The sequence below is a fragment of the Balaenoptera physalus genome (assembly GCF_965194825.1).
Source record: "Balaenoptera physalus genome assembly, chromosome: 16".
Taxonomy (NCBI): Eukaryota; Metazoa; Chordata; class Mammalia; order Artiodactyla; family Balaenopteridae; genus Balaenoptera; species Balaenoptera physalus.
This window is the reverse complement of record NC_138898.1, coordinates 89,522,986-89,548,261: the sequence shown is the minus strand read 5'-3', so window position 1 is coordinate 89,548,261 and position 25,276 is coordinate 89,522,986. Positions and strand designations below refer to the sequence as shown.

At 46.3% G+C, this 25,276-nt stretch overlaps 1 protein-coding gene and 2 long non-coding RNA genes across 52 annotated transcripts in view; 2 read left to right on the top strand and 1 right to left on the bottom strand.

Moving 5' to 3' along the window:
• LOC309644876 (uncharacterized protein) overlaps positions 1 to 3,295 on the bottom strand; it is a 140,822-nt gene extending 137,527 nt beyond the window's left edge. For 17 of the 50 annotated variants that reach the window (XR_014254643.1, XR_014254644.1, XR_014254645.1 and 14 more), the window contains exons 1-3: positions 2,065 to 2,195; positions 1,676 to 1,809; positions 608 to 672 (exon numbers count right to left, since the gene is read on the bottom strand). Coding sequence is in view for 24 of the 50 variants with exons in the window: in XM_082429128.1 (XP_082285254.1) it covers positions 608 to 672; positions 2,065 to 2,211; positions 3,027 to 3,097 (283 nt within the window). In the remaining 26 variants the exon portion in view is untranslated. Of the gene's footprint in view, positions 1 to 606; positions 673 to 1,675; positions 1,810 to 2,064; positions 2,212 to 3,026 lie in introns of those variants that run through there. The other 33 variants (XM_082429147.1, XM_082429135.1, XM_082429137.1 and 30 more) reach the window with 16 other exon arrangements.
• A 1,529-nt stretch (positions 3,296 to 4,824) lies between these two features.
• On the top strand, positions 4,825 to 5,021 carry LOC309644877. The gene is made up of 2 exons (XR_014254656.1): positions 4,825 to 4,890; positions 4,987 to 5,021. It is a non-coding gene; the product is annotated as an uncharacterized lncRNA (long non-coding RNA).
• Positions 5,022 to 8,689: 3,668 nt separating this feature from the next.
• On the top strand, positions 8,690 to 25,055 carry LOC309644878. The gene is made up of 2 exons (XR_014254657.1): positions 8,690 to 11,136; positions 24,238 to 25,055. It is a non-coding gene; the product is annotated as an uncharacterized lncRNA (long non-coding RNA).
• The last annotated feature ends 221 nt before the right edge of the window (positions 25,056 to 25,276 follow it).

The following is a 25,276-nucleotide window of genomic DNA, read 5'->3' as shown; positions in this document are numbered from 1 at the left end:
TCTTTGCCAGAAACATGACTACGTGCTGTGTAACGCGACCCCGTTAGATTGTAAGAGACAAAGCGGGACATTTACTTGAAGGGTGAGAAGGCAGTTCCTCCAGATGATCCTCACGGCATCCCTGGATTGAGCACTGAAAACAATGTAGCTACGGGACAACAGTGTTGTACTGAACAGAAAAGTTACATGCACTGAGCGCTCCCTGGACAGCATGCTCTCGGCTTACAGGAAGCACAAGGAAGGCACCAATGTCAACACGTTAGGGGCTGTCACTCAGGAAGGCTAGCGGCCTACAGCGGGATCCTCAAGGAAACCTTTCACGCCCGAGAACAAAAGTGCTTCGGCAGGACAATGTAAGTCAAGCAAGGGATGGCATTTTGCCACAAATGTCAAGAACCCGAGGCTTGTACTGTGGCTATAAGAGGATCGTGGGATCTACGCGTAGAACTTGCCAGAAACACTTGGTACTGACCTGTTCCTCTACGCTTTGTCTAACCACATCTTTTACCTACTTCTACTTTCCCATTTTAAATTTTGCACTATTCGCCTCCCAAGCTGTTATTACAAAACAAGAGCAGCAAGTCAATACGTAAACAGCAAAACTCACCGGAGGCTGATTCATTTTCCGCTGCTCTTGGAACAACGTGCAGGACTGTGACAGTGGAGGCGGACCTGGAGAAGGAAAAAAACGCAGGCAGTGAAGCTACGACTGAAGCGGCTCGGGGTGCACGCGCACCCGCCCCGCGCTCCACAAGAGACAGCTGTGGGAGACCCACCCTTTCACCTTCACAAGGGCCTGTTAGAATGAGGAGGGAGCAACCACCCTCAGGTCTGTAACTCCCACGTGACTGTGGTAACTGAGGCGATACTTTGTTTTCAGTAGTCAGTGTACGCTGACTCCTATTAAAATAAACCTCCGTCGTTAAATATGAGATTAAAATACGCTTAGAGTTTATCTCTTCTCACCAACTCTGCTAACAACTTCAGAGCAGAAAACCCACAGGATACCCAGGATAAAGGGATACACTCAGGTGCCTTTCACTCTTTCAATTATTTGGACAAACTTAAGTGCGACGCTCAAAACCATCTTTTCTTTAAACTGATTTGAAATGGACAGAACACCTGCCCTAGGAGTTCTGAGTCCTGTTACCGACCCCACGTGCACACCCGCTGAGGATCTGGGACAAGTCACCTCCCTTCTCAGGCCCAATCTCTTCCTTCCTCAACCGAGGCAGCGGGACAGAAGCCTTGCAGACTCATCCTGCACTAACTACACTGTGCGATTCCACAGGGCACAACCCAGGGGGGCAGCGGACGCTTAGCTTAGACAACCAACGTGCTGATGGGCCTTGAGAGACACGTGCAAGAGCCCGACATGGCGACAGCAGGAGGACGAGGACAAGGAGGATCGGGGTTGCAGGGAGGGGTGGACGCGGCACGTCCCGGCCGAGCCTGTGGCCCCTCCTCCCCCAGGACACCCGGAACTCACAAGTCCCAGGGCAGCCCCATCCGGAGCAGCCGGCCCTGCCCTCCAGCCCGACCCCTCCACCTCCGGGAAGCGGTCAAACCCTCCCGGTCGCTCTCCCGAGGGGCCCGGGGCGGGCTCACCCGAGCCCCGCTCTCCAAGGGCCGCAGGGTCTACAACCGCCTGCAGGCCCGAAAACGCACCACCTACCCCGTCGGGACTCGCGGACCGGCCCCGGGCTCCCGAGGCTCCGGGCCGGGGGCTGCTCCTCTGGCGCGCTCGTCTCCCGGGGTCCCTCCTCTCCGCCTCACGAGGCCACTGGGCCCGAGGAGCCGGCTCTGGGCCTACGGCACAAGCTCCCTTCAGGCCCACGTCCCTCCCGGGACCTCGCTCTGCCGCGCGATGCAAACGGTCGGGCACTGCGCCGCCGCCGCCCGCCCGGCCCCTGCGGCCCAGCCCGCGGGCTCCGCGGCTCGCGCTCGGGGGTCCCCGTTTCAGCCTCCGCCCGGCCCACGCGAACCCTCGCCCGCACAGCCCGCGCCCGCTGGCTGCCGGCCCGGCCGGACGGCGTCCAGCCCCGCACGCCCCGCAGTCCTCACCCGCCAGCCGCCAGGACCTGAGAACGACGACCAGCAGGGGACCTGGGCACGCACTGGAAGCGAGGACGGCGCGGCAACGGTGGTGCGCGCGCACCAACACGCACGAACCTCGAGGCGCACCTGCGCAGGGGGACGCCCGAAATCCGCCTGCCAAAGCCCGCCCGGAGAGCGGGACAAGCACCAGGACTCTATTTCCCAGAAGTCTCCGCGCCGTCAAGTTAGGGAGCTTTTTTTTTTTTTAATTTTTTAAAAACATTTTACTATAGAAAATAAAAACAAAATATAAACAAAAATAGCAGTATAATGAACTCTTCTGTATCCATCATCCAGGTTCAACTCCTAATCTTTTTTTTTATTTCTGATATACATTTTAAAGTAATAACTAGGATTATGACTTATAACATTATACCAGAACATATAAAATTTTTAGAAATTTCATGTAATGTCTGAAACATAAAGATGCAGACGTAGAGAATGCACTTGAGGACACGGGGAGGGGGAAGGAGAAGCTGGGACGAAGCGAGAGAGTGGCATGGACGTATATGCACTACCAAATGTGAAACAGATAGCTAGTGGGAAGCAGCCGCATAGCACAGGGAGATCAGCTCGGTGCTTTGTGACCAACCAGAGGGGTGGGATAGGGAGGGTGGGAGGCAGACGCAAGATGGAGGGGATATGGGGATATATGTATACATACAGCTGATTCACTTTGTTATACAGCAGAAACTAACACAACACTGTAAAGCAATTATACTCCAATAAAGATGTTAAAACAAAAATACTGGGCCCGCGGCGGCCCGGACAAGGGGCCGGTGGCGGCGGCGCGGGCCTGCTCCCCACGCCGCCTGCGCGAGTCCACCGCAGGCCCGTTACTCCCCGCGCCACAACCCGTCAGGACGCGCCGCCCTCCGCTTGCGCTGAGGCCGCCGAGGGCGGCAGGAAGCCGCTGAGCTGATACTTACTCAGGGGTCGGGTGCTCGGGGTCGTAGAAATCCCCCATCTTCGGAGGCGGCTGCGGCGGCAGCTGCTTCATCCGGAGCGGCTGGAGACGGCGACGCGAGCCCCCTCCCCGCGGCAGGGCGACGGGAGGGAGGGGAGGGGAGGACGCCGCTGGTCCGGCGGCGGCGGCGGCGGCGGCGGCGGCGGCGGCGGCGGCGGCGGCAGGGGCGGCCCGCGTCGCTCGCTCGCTCGCTCGCTCCCTCCGGCGCCCGCCCGCCGCTCTCTCCCCCAAACGCTCACACGGGGAGCGACGCTTACCCCGCCCTCCCCTCTTCAGCGCAGGCCCGGCCCCTTAAAGAGACACGCATCCGCCGCTAGTCCGCCGCCAGTCGGCGCGCCAGCAGCTGCCGGTTGTCCTCAGGCCCGAGCGGGAGGAGCGGGAGGAGCAGGAGGGGCTGTGCGCAGCCCGCGGACCCGGCCCGACTTCGCCAGCGACTTCCTGGAACAATAAGCCCCAGGCCTGAGCGCCGTTGGCCCACCCCGGGCCGAGAGCCGCTGCGCCGCGAACCCTCCCTCGGGCCCGCTGTGGCGGCGGGGCGCTGAGGCGTGACCCGGCGCGCCCCGGGGTTGTTTGCCGGCGACGACGGGGAAACAGCCCGAGCCCGCCGGGACACTAGCCTGCCTGCTCCGCCGCTCTCGAAGACCTGCCCTCCCGGAGCGCCGGAGTCCGCAGCGGCGCCGAGGGCCCCTGCCCCGGGCCTGCGGGCTCTGAGCCCAGTGAAGCCATTTTACAGAGAAGCAAACCAATGCTGGGAAGGACCGACACCTTTACCCAAGATCCACTGCAAGAGGCAGACCTGGACTCAACTGCGTGGCCACCTGTCACCCAAGTCCAAGCATTAGCATCACACCACGCTGCTTATGGAAGAAGTATGAGACACAGTTCCAACCCCTCCAGTAGCTAACAGGTCTCTGGGAGACAGGATCAGCATGAACAGATTCAGAGGAGGAACAGAGATAATGTGTGCTGAAACTTGATTCTATGGGGTTTTCATCAGAACTCAGAGGTTGGCACTTACTGCACGGACCTACTGTATGAAGCAGGTGGATTGGCCAGCACAAGGGGTTGCTGTGGTGCATCGCCCAAATTCCCCTTCTGGACCCAAGCCACGCGGCATGTGTGACACTAGTTCCGCGACCAGGGGTTGAACCTGCGCCCCCTGCATTGGAAACTTGGAGTCTTAACCACTGGACCGCGAGGGAAGTCCCTGTATCATATTTTAGATCTCACATGTAAGTGATGTCATATGATATTTGTCTTTCTCTTTCTGACTTACTTCACATACTATGATAATCTCTAGGTCCATCCATGTTTCTGCAAATGGCATTATTTCATCCTTTTTTATGGCTGATACTCTTGCCATTTTTGTTCTGCTCTCCAAGAGCTAGGCATTCTTGGGCAATAGTCAGGGGATAGAAGAGGCAAAATTATTGAATAAAAATTGTCAGTACTCCCACTGCCTCTATCACTTATCCAAATTCAAAACTTGGGGCAGAATGCCCTGGTCTTAATTTAACTTTACTCTTAACAGACATGAGCCCAAGACAGGGAGAGACAGGAAGCCCTCTCCAAGAGTAAAGAAGGGTAATGACTTTTTCTTATAAAGGTACAGAGGGCTATTGGTGATCCAGGCCTAGACTTGGGCCAACCAATGTTAGAAAATTTATGGGCAATGAAGAACTGGAAACATGTATCAAAGCCCTAAAAAGGCCTTCTCATGCCCCAGGGGAATCAGATCCTGGATTGAAGACCACACATCTTGGTCATAGTGGAGCTGGTGAAGAGATATTGCCTCTTCACTCTACCAGATCCAGAAGGAATTGGAGGTAAATCCCTCGGCCAGAAAGGGGAGGGACTATGACTTTTTAATGAGTAATTAATAATAATAATAATAATACCTTTTCTTCTTAATTTATTCATAGGTTTTCATGAATAAACTATATACTATTACTTTTTATTACTTATGCCTAGTGCTCACACACACTGGTTTTCATGTTTACTTGACATTAAAGTTGACAAGAGAGAACTTTTAATTCTTTTAATAGTTAGCCAAAATTTGATTTTCTCTTCAGAACTTTTTTGTTTGAAGATCTGTAATCATTTTGTGACTTTGTTTAAGTTCCTATATTGAGATCACCCCAGAACACTTTTTAAAGGATCAATCTACCTGAACTGTTACACTTGGGAAATGGCTCAAGAGATGCTAATTTATCAACATAATGAAATACCATGCAGTCAACAGAAACGGCAATGTTGAAGGCAAACGATGTGGTTGTGTACAATAGCATTTTAAAAAGTTTTATTGGAGTATAGTAGATTTATAATGTTGAATTAGTTTTAGGTGTACCACATGGTGATTCAGTTATACATATACATATATTCATTCTTTTTCAGATTTTTTTCCCATATAAGTTATTACAGAATACTGAGTATAGTTCCCCGTGCTATACAGTAAGTCCTTTTTGGTTATCTATTTTATATGTAGTAGTGTGTGTATGTTAATCTCAAGCTTACAAAGCATCTTAAATGCAGAAACTAGAACACTGATATCAGTGAGTCAGGTTATGTTGGTTCAGAGCTGAATTGGAGAAATTTAACATATTAAGTGGGAGATATATGAGGAATTTTTTCCCTTAAATCGTTTTTTCTTTTTTTTTTATTATTTCTAAGATATACATTTTAAAGTAATAACTAGGATTATGACTTATAACATTATACCAGAACATATAAGATTTTTAGAAAGTTCATGTAATGTCTGAAACATAAAGACGCAGACGTAGAGAATGCACTTGAGGACACAGGGAGGGGGAAGGGGAAGCTGGGACGAAGCGAGAGAGTGGCATGGACATATATACACTACCAAATGTAAAATAGATAGCTAGTGGGAAGCAGCCGCATAGCACAGGGAGATCAGCTCTGTGCTTTCTGTCCAGCCAGAGGGGTGGGATAGGGAGGGTGGGAGGGAGATGCAAGATGGAGGGGATATGGGGATATATGTATACATACAGCTGATTCACTTTGTTATACAGCAGAAACTAACACACCACTGTAAAGCAATTATACTCCAATAAAGATGTTAAAAAAAAATTAAATGAGGGGACTTCCCTGGTGGCGCAGTGGTTAAGAATCTGCCTGCCAATGCAGGGGACTCGGGTTCGAGCCCTGGTCTGGGAAGATCCCACATACCGCAGAGCAACTAAGCCCATGCGCCACAACTACTGAGCCTGCACTCTAGAGCCCGTGAGCCACAACTACTGAGCCTGTGTGCCACAACTACTGAAGCCCGCGCACCTAGAGCCCACGCTCCACAACGAGAAGCCACTGCGATGAGAAGCCTGTGCACCACAACAAAAACCCAACGCCTCCAATAAATAAATAAATAAATTTATAAAAAAAAAAAATTAAATGAGAAAACACATGACCAACACTTAGCCCAGTGACTCACGATTTAAGCTCTCCAAGAAGGTGAGGTTATCTGATACTGTCTTCATCACCATCACCTTTGGGCCAAGTAGTGATTTGGGGTCCAAGCAGCAGAAGCCAGAGTTGCAAGATCCTGTGACACAAAGCAGGACAATGTTCATGGGAAAACCCACCTGCGGCCACTTTTCCGGGTAAAGTTAATGAACTCGTTTGATCATCAGGGACCTGCAGTGGCTTCAAGAAGCAATCGGGGGACTTCCCAGGTGGCGCAGTGGTTAAGAATCCGCCTGCCAATGCAGGGGACACGGGTTCGAGCCCTGGTCTGGGAAGATCCCACATGCTGCGGAGCAACTAAGCCCGTGCGTCACAACTTCTGAGCCCACACTCTAGAGACCACGAGCCACAACTACTGAGCCTGCGAGCCGCAACTACTGAAGCCCACACGCCTAGAGCCCATGCTCTGCAACAAGAGAAGCCACCGCAATGAGAAGCCCGCGCACCACAACGAAGAGTAGCCACCGCTTGCCACAACTAGAGAAAGACTGCGTGCAGCAACGAAGACCCAACGCAGCCAAAAATTAATTAATTAATTAATTAATTAAAAAAGAAACAATTGGCCGGGAATCCGACGCAAGCAGTGTCAATAGTACAGCAGAACCTGTATCAACACCGGCATCTGAGTAGGACCTGGGCGGGTGCTTTCCAGCAAGGAGATGGTAGGTTCTCTCACCTCTGCTCAGGGGGTCAACTTGTTCAGTCCCATGGGGGGTATTCTGTAACTAAGTCACACAGGAGCATCCTGAGGAGGGGATGCCCAGGTTCCTGTTTGGAGGGGCAGGAGTCTTCTAGGTCAAGATAATCTCTGCCTTGTCCATTATGTCAGTGTCCCTTGCATGACACCCACCGGAAAAATTCCTTTTGTAGTTTAAAACCAGAAAAGATCTTTAATAACAAATGGACTAGCATTCTTCTCTATTAAACAGTGTAACTTAGTAAGCCCTGTTTCCTTCAATGCCCAGACCAACGGGAATCCCAGAGCCAAAGGTAAAATTTAATCACAGTAACTTAGTCCTAGAAAGAGCATATTTGTTCTTTTTTATGGTTTTGATTTATTTTTCTTTTCCCATCATCTTATTGCATGCGTCTTTCATTCTAAGTGGTCTTAGTATCTCTTTGGGAATCACCAAGTCTGGTCCATGAAAGCCTCGCAATAAATGGGTTTTGGAGCCAGTTAGTGAAAATTACAAGAAAGAGAGAGTAGTCAAGTCATGCCTTGAAAAACAGTTTTAGGAGCCTTTCCCAAAGGGAAATGGGGAAGGGAAGGAAAAAAACAATGCTCAGAGCATAATGGCTAGAGGCGGAGAGATGAAGCCCATGTGGGTGTGGAAGATTCAAGAGGAGGACCAACATCAATAAGAGGCGATATATGAGAAAAAAGGAGGGACGAGGGTAGGGAGGGGACACAAAACTTGAGATGCATTTGTGTAATCCTAAGAAATAACTGAACATTTGTGAGCTCTGAGGGAAATGGGAGCGATTTCCCGGAGATGGGAAAATAATAATAAATATGTATAATATTTTGATGTAAAAAAATGTATTTTCATACGAAGCATATTTTAGATTTATAATCTGAAAAATATTCTGCCGAGCCTGAGGTTTAGATAAAGCCTCGTAAAAACAGATGACGGGCTTGCCCAAGGTCACTGTCCTTGAACTTGGAGAGGTGATGCTTGAATTTGACTTTTGATAAAGAACTTTGAGAACTTTGATGCAGAGCCTTGGGGCTGAGAGCAGGGGTCTGCAGCCTACATCCTCTATTGCTGTATCTGACAGTAAATTTAAACCAAAAACGGCAGGACCAGGGAACGTATGGCTTATCTGGCCTTCTGAATTCCAAATGAAATGCAAGGGGAGCTAAATTTCAATAACAGAATAGAGGCCATCCCCAGGTAACCAAATTAGGCCTTCCTTAATGAATGGTGTATCGTGAAGAATCAAGAATCAGTCAGCCACTGAGATACAAACATGAAGATCACCATGACCTAGGAGTAGGTGAGGAAGGGAAGGAACCTCTGGCTTTGTAACAATTTTAGCTTCAGCTAAAGGAAGGAATTGACAAATATCTCTTCGTCAATCATCTGTCCCCCAGACTTCCTCTCACTCCTGGATGCATGTCCACCACCATCCCTTCCTTCTACCAGACAGCGTTCCATGGTGTGGGTGACAGAAATCCTGGATCTCCCGGTGAGATGTTCATAGTCACCTCCAGGAGCTGAGTGCACGCCTTCTGCACGGGGGGCCCTGACACCCGCTTCCCGGTGCTGGGTGCACCCCAACCTCCCCGCCCCTCCACCCAACATCACTTACCAGCTCCTGGGATTTCCAACCACCTAATTTCCAGCTAATTTTCAGAGGTTTTTCTGCAAAGACGTATGTAAGTTTAAAATTTTTATTTATTTATTTATTTACGGCTGCGTTGGGTCTTCGTTTCTGTGCGAGGGCTTTCTTTCTAGTTGCGGCAAGCGGGGGCCACTCTTCATCGTGGTGCGCGGGCCTCTCACTATCGCGGCCACTCTTGTTGTGGAGCACAGGCTCCAGACGCGCAGACTCAGTAGTTGTGGCTCACGGGCCCAGTTGCTCCGCGGCACGTGGGATCTTCCCAGACCAGGGCTCGAACCCGTGTCCCCTGCATTGGCAGGCAGACTCTCAACCACTGCGCCACCAGGGAAGCCCCCGTATGTAAGTTTATAAACAGGACAATCAAGGTGGGGAAGAAGGCCCCATTAGCCGACCTAAGTCGTGGGCATAATCCTAAGCGGAAGTTTGGCGTCTGTGCAGCCCCACGATTCCAGCCTGCACGACCCAGCTGCCAGCCAGACACTGAAAGAGGACTCTTCGGGTGCTTTCCTTGTTGTAGGCAACGTGAGTGTTACTGTGGGTTGAATTGCATCCCCCATTAACATACGTCCAAGTCCTAAGTCCTAGTCCCTGTGAATGTGACCTTATTTGGAAATAGAGTCTTTGCAGATGTAATTAAGTTAAGGATCTTGAGATGAGATCATCCTGGATTGTGGGTGGGTCCAATATCCGAAGACTGGTGTCCTTAGAAGAGAAAGAAGGGGTAGGTTTGAGACACAGAGAGATGCAGGGAAGATGGGGGCAGAGATTGGAGTGATGCAGCCACAAGCCAAGGAATACCAGGGGCCTCCAGAAGCTGGAAGAGGCAGGGAAGGATTTTCCCCTAAACCTTCCTGGGGAAGGTGGTCCTGCTGACAGCTTAACTTCCAACTTGTGGCCTCCAGAACTGTGAGAGAATAAATGTCTGTTGCTTTAAGCCACCAGCTTCTGGTAATTTGCTAGGGCAGCCCTAGGGCACTAATACGCGTGCCATCCAAACCTGCTGTGGCAAAAAGAAAAAAAGAGGGCTCAAATAAGATTGGCTTCCACTGGGCATCTTCTGAACCTCCTGCTGGAGTGAAGTTGTCAGAGAGCCACAGCTCTTAAGGAAGAGACATGCTTGTCATCTCAGGAAGTGCCAGCTCATTACCAAAGAGCCCCAAATAACGGGAGAAACCACAGGTGAGGTCAGCAGCCCGATTCACAAGTCATATTAGCGAAACGGGGGAAGAGAAAGGAAGGCGAGGAAGGGGAAACCCTGGGAGAGCATGAGGGTGTGGGACATTCAAGGAAAGAAGAGTCATGCATTCAAAAAGCATTTCTCAGCACCTGTTCTTGCCTAACAGCCTTCAGAACTTTCAGGTAGAAAAATCACAGGAAAAAGTCTTTCTCTACAAGAACTCGAAACCTAGTTTAAAAAATATGAATACATTAACTTGATTAATGGTTGTTTAAAGCTGGAAAAGATATTAGAAATCAGCCCATCATGGTCCAGATTTCTTCATTCATCAAAGTGTTTATTACCTGCCTGTTCTTTGCCATTCTCTGTGCTTGGCATTTGAGATACAGCACGAGCAACAAAGTCTCCACCCTCAAAGAATTTGTATTCTAGAGGAGAAGGTAGATGATACACAAACAAGAAAAAATATGGCCAAGAGCAATAATGACAACAAACCTAGACCAAACAATAGGAAGCGATGAGGGTAGTTCAGGACGGCTGGTCAGCAAAAGCTTCTCTGAGGAGGTCATGTTTGTGCTGGGTCTTTTTTTTTATTATTTTTATTTTATATTGGAGTGTAGTTGATTAACAACTGTAGGTCCTTGTTGATTATCTATTTTATATTTACTAGTGTGTATCTGTTAATCCCAAACTCCTAATTTATCCCTCCCCTCCACCTTTCCCCTTTGGTAACCTTAAGTTTGTCTTCTATGTCTATGAGTCTCTTTCCGTTTTGTAAATAAGTTCACTTGTATCATTTTTTTAGATTCCACATATAAGTGATATCATATGATATACGTCTTTCTCTTTTTTTTTTAAGTTTTTTCTTTGACGTGGACCATTTTTTTTAAAAGTCTTTATTGAATTTGTTACAGTATTGCTTCTGTTTTATGTTTTGGTTTTTTGGCCCCTGAGGCATGTGGGATCTTAGCTCCCTGACCAGGGATTGAACCCACACCCCCTGCACTGGAAGGTGAAGCCTTAACCACTGGACCACGAGGGAAGTCCCTGGATCATATTTTAGATCTCACATGTAAGTGATGTCATATGATATTTGTCTTTCTCTTTCTGACTTACTTCACTTAATATGATAATCTCTAGGTCCATCCATGTTGCTGCAAATGACATTATTTCATTCTTTTTTGTGGCTGAGTAATATTCCATTGTATGTATGTACCACAGCTTATTTATCCACTCATCTGTCGATGGATATTTAGGTTGTTTTCATGTCTTGGCTATTGTAAATAGTGCTGCAGTGAAAATTGGGGTGCATGTATCTTTTCGAATTATGGTTTTCTCCAGGTATATGCCCAGGAGTGGGATTGCTGGATCATATGGTAGCTCTATTTTTCGTTTTTTAAGGATCCCCCATACTGTTCTCCATAATGGTTGTACCAATTTACATTCCCACCAACAGTGTAGGAGGGTTCCCTTTTCTCCACACCCTCTCCAGCAGTTATTGTTTGTAGATTTTTTGGTGATGGCTGTTCTGACCAGTGTGAGGTGATACCTCATTGTAGTTTTGATTTGCATTTCTCTATTGATTAGTGATGTTGAGCATCTTTCCATGTACCTTTTGGCCATCTGTATGTCTTCTTTGGAGAAATGTCTATTTAGATCTTCTGCCCATTTTTTGATTGGGTTGTTTGGGTTTTTTGACATAGAGCTGCATGAGCTGTTTGTATATTTTGGAGATTAATCCCTTGTCGTTTACAAAGTTTGCAAATATTTTCTCCCATTCTGTGGGTAGTCTTTTTGTTTTGTTTATGGTTTCCTTTGCTGTGCAAAAGCTTTTACGTTAGGTCCCATTTGTTTATTTTTCTTTTTTTCATTCCTCTAGAAGGTAGATCCAAAAAGATATTGCTGTGATTTATGTCAAAGGGTGTTCTGCCTATGTTTTCCTCTAAGAGTTTTATAGTATCCAGTCTTATATTTAGGTCTTTAATCCATTTTGAGTTTATTTTTGTGTATGGTGTTAGAGAATGTTCTTGTTTCATTCTTTTACATGTAATTATACAGTTTTCCCATGTACTGGGTCTTGAATGACTGCTCAGAAGGCCTGAGTTGCCCAAACCCTGCACCTTCCAAAGAAAGGACTGGTCCTGACCAACTCCAGGGAGATAACCTTTAAGGTCGTGAAATATCTTACCTGATAAGAGTGTCTTTGTATTACATGGGGACCATGGGCCACACCAGATAGTTTATGCCAACAGTGTGAATCATGGTAGGGGTCTTGGGCCCTGCTGTATCAGTTTGACCTCTGGAAGGGCTGGAGACTGAATAACTAAAGTCAGCCACATGGACAGTCCGTGCTTATGTGACTGACCCCCAGTAACAAACCCGGAAGCCAAGGCCTGAGTGAGCTTCCCTGGATGACAATATGTCATAGGTGTCATTACACATCATTACCAGGAGAATTAAGAGCTGTCTGTACAATTCCACTGGGAAAAGACAATTGGAAGCTTGCTCCTGGTCTCTCCTGGACTCTGTCCTGTGATTCTTTCACCTTTGCTGTTTTTAATCGGTATCTTCTTGCTGTAATAAACCATAACTGTGAGCATAACTGCAGAATTGAAGGGGAAGGCCCTGTCGAGACAACCCTCAGTGTTAGACTCCAGTCATTTTACACATTCTTTCATATTTTTCTTGTTCCCAGTTGAATCCACCTGTGGAAAAGATCACCATTTTCCCCACACCCCATGCTTTCTCTCTTCATCTCAATTTGGGTCACCTCCACACTCTTCTTACCACTAGATTTAGCACTACAGAATTACAAGAGTATTATTATGAAATACTAGGGCAAAATGCAATAAGGTGTTCAAATTATTGGTCAAACATGCCCTGCTGGTCAGAAAACAAAGATGGCACTGCCCAGAATGATTGGGCAGGGCCCCTGGCATGCAGTAGGTCATTTGATTGGGTGACAGATGGACGTTTGGACTCACTGTAGGGGAAGGACGTGTGTTAGGGCTACCCCTGAGTCATGTCCGAAAGTGGGGGGGGGCCCCAGGAGTCAGACTTACGGCAGTAACGGGAGGAGTAGGAGGTAGAGACTGGTTAACAAACAGAAGATGACAACATGTGTGTCAGCCACCCCGACTGCTTCCCCGCACGGGTCCCGCTGGGTCACCAGCTTTATCTGCTTGGATGTTCCTGGCCACAGATGCTCACAGCCACAGGTTTGCCACAGCCTTTCCTGGTCCAGACTGGCCCCTCGGAGCTCTCCTGCCCCCGTGGGCCACCAGTCAGGAGTCCTGGCTCACCCTACCCAGGCTGGCCCTCTCGGCCAAGCCCCAAGATAAGGCAGGATTCCACATTGTGGACTGACTCCTGCTGCAGGGTTCCAATGAGTTGGCCGGAGATCAAAAGCAGAGACTGACTCTTCCTCTCCCGCCAGCTCTGGCTAACTTGGGTCTGAAAGTCACGGGACTTGACACGGGAGCAAGTTAGCCTTGTTTGCCTCCTCAAGCTGCTGCTGACCAAAGCTGGCCAGATTCCACTGGACCCAAAGTCTCCTGGATTCACCCTGAGCACTGCCGGCTCTAGGGCACCAAGCTCAACTTCCAGGAGATATTTCTTTCCAGCCATGACAGTCATGCTCATCACCATCTCCTACCTTCAGCGAGCCCGAATGAGTTTCTGGGATGTGGCCATTCATCCAGCAAACATGTTCTTAGAGCCTCCTGGGGCGAGGGGTCCACTACTGGGCACCATGAGGGGTTAGGAACCCAAGAATGAGCACGGCAGAGGGTATGACCCAATCTCAAACTCCAAGGAGCATAGAATTTGGGGATTTTGAATATGAATGTAATTCATTCAATTACCCATTAAACTACTTATTGAGTGCTGGGCACGCTATCCATCACCAAGTCTACGGTGCACTTTTCCCGCCATCACTGAACTTGCACAGAACTAATAGGTGAAGTAAAAATAGTAATAATTACAACAACAGCAGCAAAGCTTACATCTGCCGAGCTGGGTGTTACACAACCTTTATCCCACCACACCCTCACCCAGACAGGTGGTATCATTACTGCCGATTCCCCAATAAAGACACCAAAGCACGGAGAATTTAAGTATCTGTGACTCCCAGAAGTGTTTGTAAAGTCGGTCGGTGATTCATTTTTCCTTTTTTATATATATATATTTATTTCTTTGGTTGCACTGGCTCTTAGTTGCGGCATATGGGCTCCTTAGTTGCAGCATGCATGTGGGAACTATTTCCCTGACCAGGGATCGAACCCAGGCCCCCTGCATTGGGAGCGTGGAGTCTTAACCACTGCACCACCAGGGAAGTCCTTCAATGATTCATTTTTCTAACATTTGGAAACATTTTGGGACATTATGACTTCTGATTACCCTCTTTCTTGGATGTTCCGTGGCTGGATTTGACATTTCCTCGGATGAAAGTTCATAAGACATTAGAAGTTAAAACATAGAATATTGGATCATTGTCACCTATTTCCTCTTGGGCCACTAATAATAAATGAACAATTTTTTTAAATTAAAAGTCTTGCCAAGGTCACACCCCTCATAAGTGGCAGAGCCAGGCAGTGGACCCTGAGCCCCGGCCCCCAGTCTTCTCCACAGCCCGTCCTCTTGACCATGACATTTGCTGAATTAATCACATAGAGTCCGTTCGCCACTGCCAGAAGCCTGAGCTCACTCCAATTAGAAAGCACAGATTTAAAGGTGCTGAGTTCACCCTCCACCTGGCTCTGAGATGATGCTGTAATGCAGTCCGATCATGTTTTTGAACGATTAACTAATGCCTCCTTTTTTCTTTATTCTTATTGGGGTGAAACCCACATAACACAAAGTGAACTTTTTTTTTTTGAAATGTACAATCCCATGGCATTTGGTACATTCATAACGTTGTACAACCCTCACCTCTAATTTCAAATCATAACTGGCGTTTTCTCATGCCTGGTATCTCCTTTGACCTTGCTTTGTGGTGCCTCAAGGAAATAATGCAAAGCAGAAATGCAGAAAGAAAATGAGCCATTGCTGTGGTCTGGATGTTTCTCTCCCCCCGAAATTCATACGTTGAAACCCTAACCCCCAAGGTGATGGTATTAGGAGGTGAGGCCTTTCGGGGTGATTAGGTCATGAAGGGGGAGCCCTCACGAATGGGATTAGTGTTCTTATAAAAGGGGTCCCACAGAGATCCCCTGCCCCTTCCACCATGTGAGGACTCATTGAGAAGGCTCCAGCTATGAACCAGGAAACAGGTCCTCACCAGAAAGCAACCATGCTGGCCTTGATCTTGGACTTGCAGCCTCCAGAACTGTAAGAAATAAATGTCTGATGTTATAAGCCACCCGCACTGTGGTATCTTGCTATAACAACCTGAACAGACTAAGACAGTCATTTCTTGGCTTTTGGTTTCAAAAACCTGGACCCCAGAACCCTAGAAAGTTCTCTCATATGTAGATAGAGATCGGGGGAATAGGATGAATAGGATTTAAAAAAGCATCCTGATCCACCAGAGGGCAGACAGCAGAAGCAAGAAGAACTACAATTCTGTAGCCTGTGGAACAAAAACCCCATTCACAGAAAGATAGACAAGATGAAAAGGCAGAGGGCTATGTACCAGCTGAAGGAACAAGATAAAACCCCAGAAAAACAACTAAATGAAGGGAGATAGGCAACCTTCCAGAAAAAGAATTCAGAATAATGATAGTGAAGATGATCCAGGACCTCGGAAAAAGAATGGAGGCAAAGATCGAGAAGATGCAAGAAATGATTAACAAAGACCTAGAAGAGTTAAAGAACAAACAAACAGAGATGACCAATACAATAACTGAAATGAAAACTACACTAGAATGAATCAATAGCAGAATAACTGAGGCAGAAGAACGGATAAGTGACCTGGCAGACAGAATGATGGAATTCACTGCTGTGGAACAGAATAAAGAAAAAAGAATGAAAAGAAATGAAGACAGCCTAAGAGACCTCTGGGACAACATTGAACGCAACAACATTCGCATTATAGGGGTCCCAGAAGGAGAAGAGAGAGAGAAAGGACCAGAGAAAATATTTGAAGAGATTATAGTCGAAAACTTCCCTAACATGGGAAAGGAAATAGCCGCCCAAGTCCAGGAAGCACAGAGAGTCCCATACAGCATAAACCCAAGGAGAAACACTCTGAGACACATAGTAATCAAATTGGCAAAAATTAAAGACAAAGAAAAATTATTGAAAGCAGCAAGGGGAAAATGACAAATAACATACAAGGGAACTCCCATAAGGTTAACAGCTGATTTCTCAGCAGAAACTCTACAAGCCAGAAGGGAGTGGCATGATATACTTAAAGGGATGAAAGGGAAGAACGTACAACCAAGATTACTCTACCCGGCAAGGATCTCATTCAGATTCGATGGAGAAATCAAAAGCTTTACAGACAAGCAAAAGCTAAGAGAATTCAGCACCACCAAACCAGCTCTACAACAAATGTTAAAGGAACTTCTCTAAGTGGGAAACACAAGAGAAGAAAAGGACCTACAAAAACAAACCCAAAACAATTAAGAAAATCGTCATAGGAACATACATATCAATAATTACCTTAAACGTGAATGGATTAAATGCTCCAACCAAAAGACACAGGCTTGCTGAATGGATACAAAAACAAGACTCATGTATATGCTGTCTACAAGAGACCCACTTCAGACCTAGGGACACATACAGACTGAAAGTGAGGGGATGGAAGAAGATATTCCATGCAAATGGAAATCAAAAGAAAGCTGGAGTAGCAATACTCATATCAGATAAACTAGACTTTAAAATAAAGAATGTTACAAGAGACAAGGAAGGACACTACATAATGATCAAGGGATCAATCCGAGAAGAAGATATAACAATTATAAATATATATGCACCCAACATAGGAGCACCTCAATACATAAGGCAACTGCTAACAGCTATAAAAGAGGAAATCGACAGTAACACAATAATAGTGGGGGACTTTAACACCTCACTTACACCAATGGACAGATCATCCAAAATGAAAATAAATAAGGAAAAAGCTTTAAATGATACAATAGACCAGATAGATTTAATTGATATTTATAGGACATTCCATCCAAAAACAGCAGATTACACTTCCTTCTCAAGTGCGCATGGAACATTCTCCAGGATAGATCACATCTTGGGTCACAAATCAAGCCTCAGTAAATTTAAGAAAATTGAAATCATATCAAGCATCTTTTCTGACCACAACGCTATGAGATTAGAAATGAATTACAGGGGGAAAAAACGTAAAAAACACAAACACATGGAGGCTAAACAATACGTTACTAAATAACCAAGAGATCACTGAAGAAATCAAAGAGGAAATAAAAAAATACCTAGAGACAAATGACAATGAAAACATGACGATCCAAAACCTATGGGATGCAGCAAAAGCAGTTCTAAGAGGGAAGTTTATAGCTATACAAGCCTACCTAAAGAAACAAGAAGAATCTCAAATAAACAATCTAACCTTACACCTGAAGGAACTAGAGAAAGAAGAACAAACAAAACCCAAAGTTAGCAGAAGGAAAGAAATCATAAAGATCAGAGCAGAAATAAATGAAATAGAAACAAAGAAAACAATAGCAAAGATCAATAAAACTAATAGCTGGTTCTTTGAGAAGATAAACAAAATTGATAAGCCATTAGCCAGACTTATCAAGAAAAAGAGGGAGAGGACTCAAATCAATAAAATTAGAAATGAAAAAGGAGAAGTTACAACAGACGACACAGAAATACAAAGCATCCTAAGAGACTACTACAAGCAACTGTATGGCAATAAAATGGACAACCTGGAAGAAATGGACAAATTCTTAGAAAGGTATAACCTTCCAAGACTGAACCAGGAAGAAACAGAAAATATGAACAGACCAATCACAAGTAATGAAATTGAAACTGTGATTAAAAATCTTCCAACAAACAAAAGTCCAGGACCAGATGGCTTCACAGGTGAATTCTATCAAACATTTAGAGAAGAACTAACACCCATCCTTCTCAAACTCTTCCAAAAAATTGCAGAGGAAGGAGAACTCCCAAACTCATTCTATGAGGCCACCATCACCCTGATACCAAAACCAGACAAAGACACTACAAAAAAAGAAAATTACAGACCAATATCACTGATGAATATAGATGCAAAAATCCTCAACAAAATACTAGCAAACAGAATCCAACAACACATTAAAAGGATCATACACCATGATTAAGTGGGATTTATCCCAGGGATGCAAGGATTCTTCAATACACCCAAATCAATCAGTGTGATACACCATATTAACAAACTGAAGAATAAAAACCATATGATCATCTCAATAGATGCAGAAAAAGCTTTTGACAAAATTCAACACCGATTTATGATAAAAACTCTCCAGAAAGTGGGCATAGAGGGAACCTACCTCAACATAATAAAGGCCATATACGACAAAACCACAGCAAACATCATTCTCAATGGTGAAAAACTGAAAGCATTTCCTCTAAGATCAGGAACAAGACAAGGATGTCCACTCTCACCACTATTATTCAACATAGTTTTGGAAGTCCTAGCCATGGCAATCAGAGAAGAAAAAGAAATAAAAGGAATACAAATTGGAAAAGAAGAAGTAAAACTGTCACTGTTTGCAGATGACATGATACTATACATAGAGAATCCTAAAGATGCCACCAGAAAACTACTAGAGCTAATCATGAATTTGGTAAAGTTGCAGGATACAAAATTAATGCACAGAAATCTCTTGCATTCCTATACACTAATGATGAAAAATCTGAAAGAGAAATTCAGGAAACACTCCCATTTACCATTGCAAGAAAAAGAATAAAATACCTAGGAATAAACCTAACTAGGGAGACAAAAGACCTGTATGCAGAAAACTATAAGACACTGATGAAAGAAATTAAAGATGATACCAACAGATGGAGACATATACCATGTTCTTAGATTGGAAGAATCAATATTGTGAAAATGACTATACTACCCAAAGCAATTTACAGATTCAATGCAATCCCTATCAAATTACCAATGGCATTTTTTACAGAACTAGAACAAAAAATCTTAAAATTTGTGTGGAGACACAAAAGACCTGGAATAGCCAAAGCAGTCTTGAGGGAAAAAAAACGGAGCTGGAGGAATCAGACTCCCTGACTTCAGACTATACTACAAAGCTACAGTAATCAAGAAAATATGGTACTGGCACAAAAACAGAAACATAGATCAATGGAACAAGATAGAAAGCCCAGAGATAAACCCACGCACCTATGGTCAGCTAATCTATGACAAAGGAGGCAAGGATATACAATGGAGAAAAGACAGTCTCTTCAACAAGTGGTGCTGGGAAAACTGGACAGCTACATGTAAAAGAATGAAATTAGAACACTCCCTAACACCATACACAAAAATAAACTCAAAATGGATTCGAGACCTAAATGTAAGACCGGACACTATAAAACTCTTAGAGGAAAACATAGAAAGAACACTCTCTGACATAAATCACAGCAAGATCTTTTTTGATCCACCTCCTAGTGTAATGGAAATAAAAACAAAAATAAACAAATGGGACCTAATGAAACTTCAAAGCTTTTGCACAGCAAAGGAAACCATAAACAAGACGAAAAGACAACCCTCAGAATGGAAGAAAATATTTGCAAACGAATCAACGGACAAAGGATCAATCTCCAAAATATATAAACAGCTCATGCAGCTCAATATTAAAAAAACAAACAACCCAATCCAAAAATGCGCAGAAGACCTAAATAGACATTTCTCCAAAGAAGACATACAGATGGCCAAGAAGCATATGAAAAGATGCTCAACATCACTAATTATTAGAGAAATGCAAATCAAAACTACAATGAGGTATCACCTCACACCAGTTAGAATGGGTGTCATCAGAAAATCTGCAAACAATAAATGCTGGAGAGGGTGTGGAGAAAAGGGAACCCTCTTGCACTGTTGGTGGGAATATAAATTGATACAGCCAATATGGAGAACAGTATGGAAGTTCCTTAAAAAACTAAAAATAAAATTACCATATGATCCAGCAATCCCACTACTGGGCATATACCCAAAGAAAACCATAATTCAAAAAGACACATGCACCCCAATGTTCATTGCAGCACTATTTACAATAGCCAGGTCATGGAAGCAACCTAAATACCCATCGACAGACGAATGGATAAAGAAGATGTGGTACATATATACAATGGAATATTATTCAGCCATAAAAAGGAACGAAATTGGGTCATTTGTTGAGACGTGGATGTATCTAGAGACTGTCATACAGAGTGAAGTAAGTCAGAAAGAGAAAAACAAATACCGTATATTAACGCATACATGTGGAACCTAGAAAAATGGTACAGATGAACCAGTTTGCAGGGCAGAAATTGAGACACAGATGTAGAGAACAAACATATGGACACCAAGGGGGGAAAGCGGTGGGGGGGCAGGGGTGGTGGTGGGATGAATTGGGCAATTGGGATTGACATGTATACTCTGATGTGTATAAAATGCATGACTAATAAAAACCTGCTGTATAAAAAAATAAAATTAAATTTAAAAAGTAAAAAATAAATAAATAAAAATAAAAAAGCATCCTGCCTGTAAGACCACAAAGGCTCCCTGGCAGGGGAAAGTGGGGGAGGGGAAGGGAACCTGAGGCGGGAGGGAACATGGGAGGAACCACACGGACCAGAATGTGGCCAGCATGGCCAGCTTCTGGAGGCCGAGTCAAGGCCACCAGATTTAATCGTCCAGAAAGCTTCTGATGGGCAATTTATTAGTTTTCCTTCCTTTGGGAAAGCAGTCAAGCCCTACCCCCTCACCCCCACCCCATTTTTTTAAACTCTCTGTTGATGTACAACCTATGTGCAGATGGGCACAGATCATAAGCACAGAACTCAACTTTCATTTCCTTTCTCCTCTCCATTTACTTTGCTTTTCAGCTCAATTTCCATACATTTTGAATTAATTTAGAGCTTAATTAGTTTGATTTTTAAAGGCCGTGTAATGGTTCCAGGGTCTCTTGGGACAAAGACAAATGAAGGCCCAAGCTAATAAAATAAAGCCGTTTACAGCAGCCATCCTCACAGGCTCCCTCACCCAAAAGAGGCGGCAGAGGAGCTGAGGGGTCTGGAACCATCCTGAGATGTCTTCGGTCACGTCTTGGTGGTTGGTCTGTTGGCTGTGACCTCAGGAAGCCGTCGATGGAACAGGTACGGCTGGCATCTCCACGAGGTCTCTGTGTGGCTGCTTGGGCTTCCTCACAGCATGGTGGCTACATCCAGGCACAAGCATCCCACAAGAACAAGGAGGAGATGCACCATAGTTTTATGACCTCGCTTCAGAAGTCACATGGCATCACTTCTCTGCTCTGTTGGTTGAGGCTGTCTTGAGGGTCTGTCCAGGCTCAGGAGTGGGGGAAGGACCTTGAGGAAGGGAAGCAAGGCTCTAGAAGAGCACGTGGGGCATCTTTGGAAAACCTACTCTGCCACACCAGCTTCTACTGAAGGGTCACCCCACCTGACCTCAGCATGCCCAAGACAGGCACCCTGTCTCTGAACAGAACTGCCCCTCCACAGGGGACCTGACTCCAGAAAGCGGCCCAGCTTGCATCCGTCTGTGACCTGAAGGAAAAAGAAACTTGCTCGAGGTTTATCTGTCGTAGAAGCTCGTGGTGCTTATGCAGACTCATAAAACCATCTATAAACACGGGAGCCATGCTTGCCTTGGCTTTCGCATGAGGTTGTAGGAAAAACACACACGACTGCAAGGTTCATTGCCCTAAGATTCTCCCTTAATTCTCATAATAATCGATGTGAACTTGGTTCAGTTTCAACATTTACAAAGCGCTTTTATCCCCTCTCTCTAAATCAGGGTAACCACACCCAACCCAAGACCTGTCGATTTCACCACCCCAATACCTCCAGACCCCATCGGCCTCTCTCTGTCTCCACAGGCACCCTGGCCTGGGCTGTCCTCCTCCTCTCTCCCTGACCCACTGCAGGAAGCTCCTTACCAGTCTCCGCATGCACACTCTGTTCCCACTCTATCCTTCCAGCTCCCCTGCTTACAACCGTTCATTGCTTCCACTTTTCTTAAGACAGAGTCCAAAATCCTCACCATGGCTATGGGGCCCCTCTGCTCCAGCCCCTGTGGGCTCGTCCCGGTTCCTCTGAGGCTGCTTAGTCACACTCACCGCTTTTCATGAGCCACCCGTGGCCGCTGGAGTGTATTTCCTACAAAATGATGATAAGAGTTCCTTACCAGCTGCTATGAGAACCTAATGAGATAGGAATTAGGAACATGCCCAAGGATAGAAAGAATGCACAAGAAAATCTCCCTTTACCAAAAAAAAAAATCTGGGCAATTCACATAATAGATTCCGCTAAAAAAAAAAACAAAAAAAAAGGTGTTGAGGAAGAATATTTATTATGCAAAAAAGTTCATAATATACTGCAAAGAGAAAAAAGGAGACATCCAAGTATGCTGATGAGTACACCACTAATTTTGTAAATGTGTGTACTTTATAGTTTTACACAAATGTATAATATTATAATTATCTATAAATCATTGACAAGTTATAAATACATATAGTTTATGTGGGTATGGGTGGGTGTATACATATTTTTAAAACCGCAAGATCATTATCAAAATATTAGTAGTGGTTATCTCTGAGTAGCAGGATGCAGGAAAGATGTTTAATCTTTGTGTTTTCTGTGGGTTGGTTGTTTTGTTTTGTTTTTGAATTTGTTTGCATTGAGTATGAGTTGTTTGTAATTAGAAGGTGAAGTTGACCGTCCCCTGCGTGAGGAGAGACTGTGCTACTTGGACAAATGGTGCAGGATTCTTGAATCTGTGGCACCTACTGAATCTGTTTAGTGTTTTGAATTATAGATAAACTAAACAATTTGTTTAAAACTGAACAAAAAGCTGTTCTACATTATATCATTTGTCTGTGAAAAGTAGTTAAAATAAAACTGATGTATCCTAACAGACATTTGCAGGCAAGGAACGTTAAGTGGTCGCTGAGTCTGATTTGCAGGAAGTTGCTTTGTGTCGTTCGTCGGTTTGGCTCTGTTTGATATGACCTGGTTTGAACAAGGCTTAAAGGGACAGTTCTACCTTGACCTTGGATTTTTGACCCGCCTGGCCTCCCAGACACCTGGTGAACCCTCTCTGCTGAGGTGGATGGCAGGGCATCCCTATAGCGTCACAAAGATCTACCTGGAAGGGGACAGTGCCCAGGTGTGACAGTGACACAGGAGAGGGGCCCAGGTCGGGGGTGGACAGGTGTGAAGGCATCAGGCAGGGGAGCCTGAGCACGGGTGGGGAGATGGTCTCAGGAGCTGCACTGGACAGAACTCCAGCTGGACAGACATCTGCTCTGAGTGTAGCCAAGATCACCAAGGAAGGGAATGTAAGTGGAAAAGCAAGGCCAAGGCCGGGCGGTGGGAAATGCCAGTATTCTGTGGTCAAGGGTGTGAGGAGGGACCAGTGAAGATCTCGGTCAAGCGGGAGGACACATGAAGGACTGTCTCCCAGAAGAAGCCAGCCAGGGAGCAAGGGAGGGCGGAGACGGGGATGGGGCCCAGCAAAGCGTGGGGGGCAGTTCCAGTGGCCCAGAGGCTGCTCTCTGCAGAAGGGCACAGGTGCACCAAATCTTGAGAGGGACCCGTCAAACCATAACCGGGACCCCAAGGGATAGAGGGCTGGTCACCAGCAGCATCCCCTGCAGCCTCTGCTGAAGATGCGCACGGCCCTTGGACAGATGCAGCTTCCCTGGAGAAATGCCCTTCTTCTCAAACATCTTCACTCAGGTACCCCAAGGGCAAAGGGTGAGTGCAAACGCCCCCAGGAGAGGCAGGGCCCTAGTCCTGAGCGGCCGGCACAACGAGAGAGAAAACCTGGAGCTTTCGCTTTAAATGAGCGACGTTTGGTATTTCTACTCTTCAGCTGCCTGATTCCCCATGAAGTCAGCAGCTCTCAAGTCTTAGAGTCAAGAAAGCAATGTCATCTCTCACCAGGTCCCTCCAGGACTCCACAGGTCCTCCTGGGATGCTTGGTCGTCTGAATTCAGCTTCCATCCTAGGGACCCTCGTTCACACTCTATCTCACGGTCCATTCTCCTGGCAGACTCCAGGCGAACGCCAGATGCCAGGGGGATTCTTTCTCCTTCCAACACTGCGGAGGAAAAACAGATCTCCCAGATGTGGGAGCCGCCCTGCCAGTTCAGAAAATGATGGAGAGGCCAGAGCCTCAATTCATCAGAACACGAAGGCACAAGCCTGGCTTCTGGACTCAGTCGTGTCACCTGAGCCTTCCTGGAGCGGAAGATCACACTTGGGTCTGGAGACCGAAAACGCTGGACGTGACCTTGTCAGAGCCGGGCGCACACGTCCGCTCACCCCCTGGGGACATGAGACAGGTGCAGAGGGAGCGGTGCGCTGGACTGTTTGCTCAAGGCGAACTTGAACAGCCACCAGAAGAGGCCCTAGACAGCACAGCTGAGGATCAGAGCCGCATCGCTGCGCTGCCCCACTGCACTCAGAAAGCCCCCGACAGGGACGAGTCAGGCGGGCGAGCTGACTCAGCGCCTTATCCTCTCAGTACCGGTCACTGGTAGCTGGCCCACACCCACCCCTGCAGGGCCTCTGACCTCCTCCTCTTCCCCCGCCCCTTCCCCGTCTCCATGACGACAACATCTCAAAGGTAGTAAAGGGAACCCGGAGACACGTCCTAATCTCCCTCTTCTTCTTCCTGATCGTTCCCGATTTTCACCGCTCCCGTCAAGACCATCATCCGATGCCCCAGACTCCTCCCCTTCGCCTCGATGATTAAGACCTGCAGGTCTGAGCTCTGCCATTTGTCCTCTACCCACACCCACACCTGTGCCTCCGTCACACCTCCTTCTGGACCGCACTCTGTTGAATAAACATCTGAAGTGTCTCAAATATGTCTCGTGGATTTGCTCATCAAGAAGTTATCCCAGGCCTTGTGCAGAACATTCCCGGGCGCGGGGGGCAGTAAGATGGATAATGGTAGCCTGAGGAATGGGCGGGAAGGAGGGTGTGGAGACGGAGCTTTTGAAGGTGATGGAGTGTTCTAGACCTTCATTGCGGGAGAGGTTCCATGACTCCAGCTGTCTGTCAACATTCACAGAAGTGCACACTGA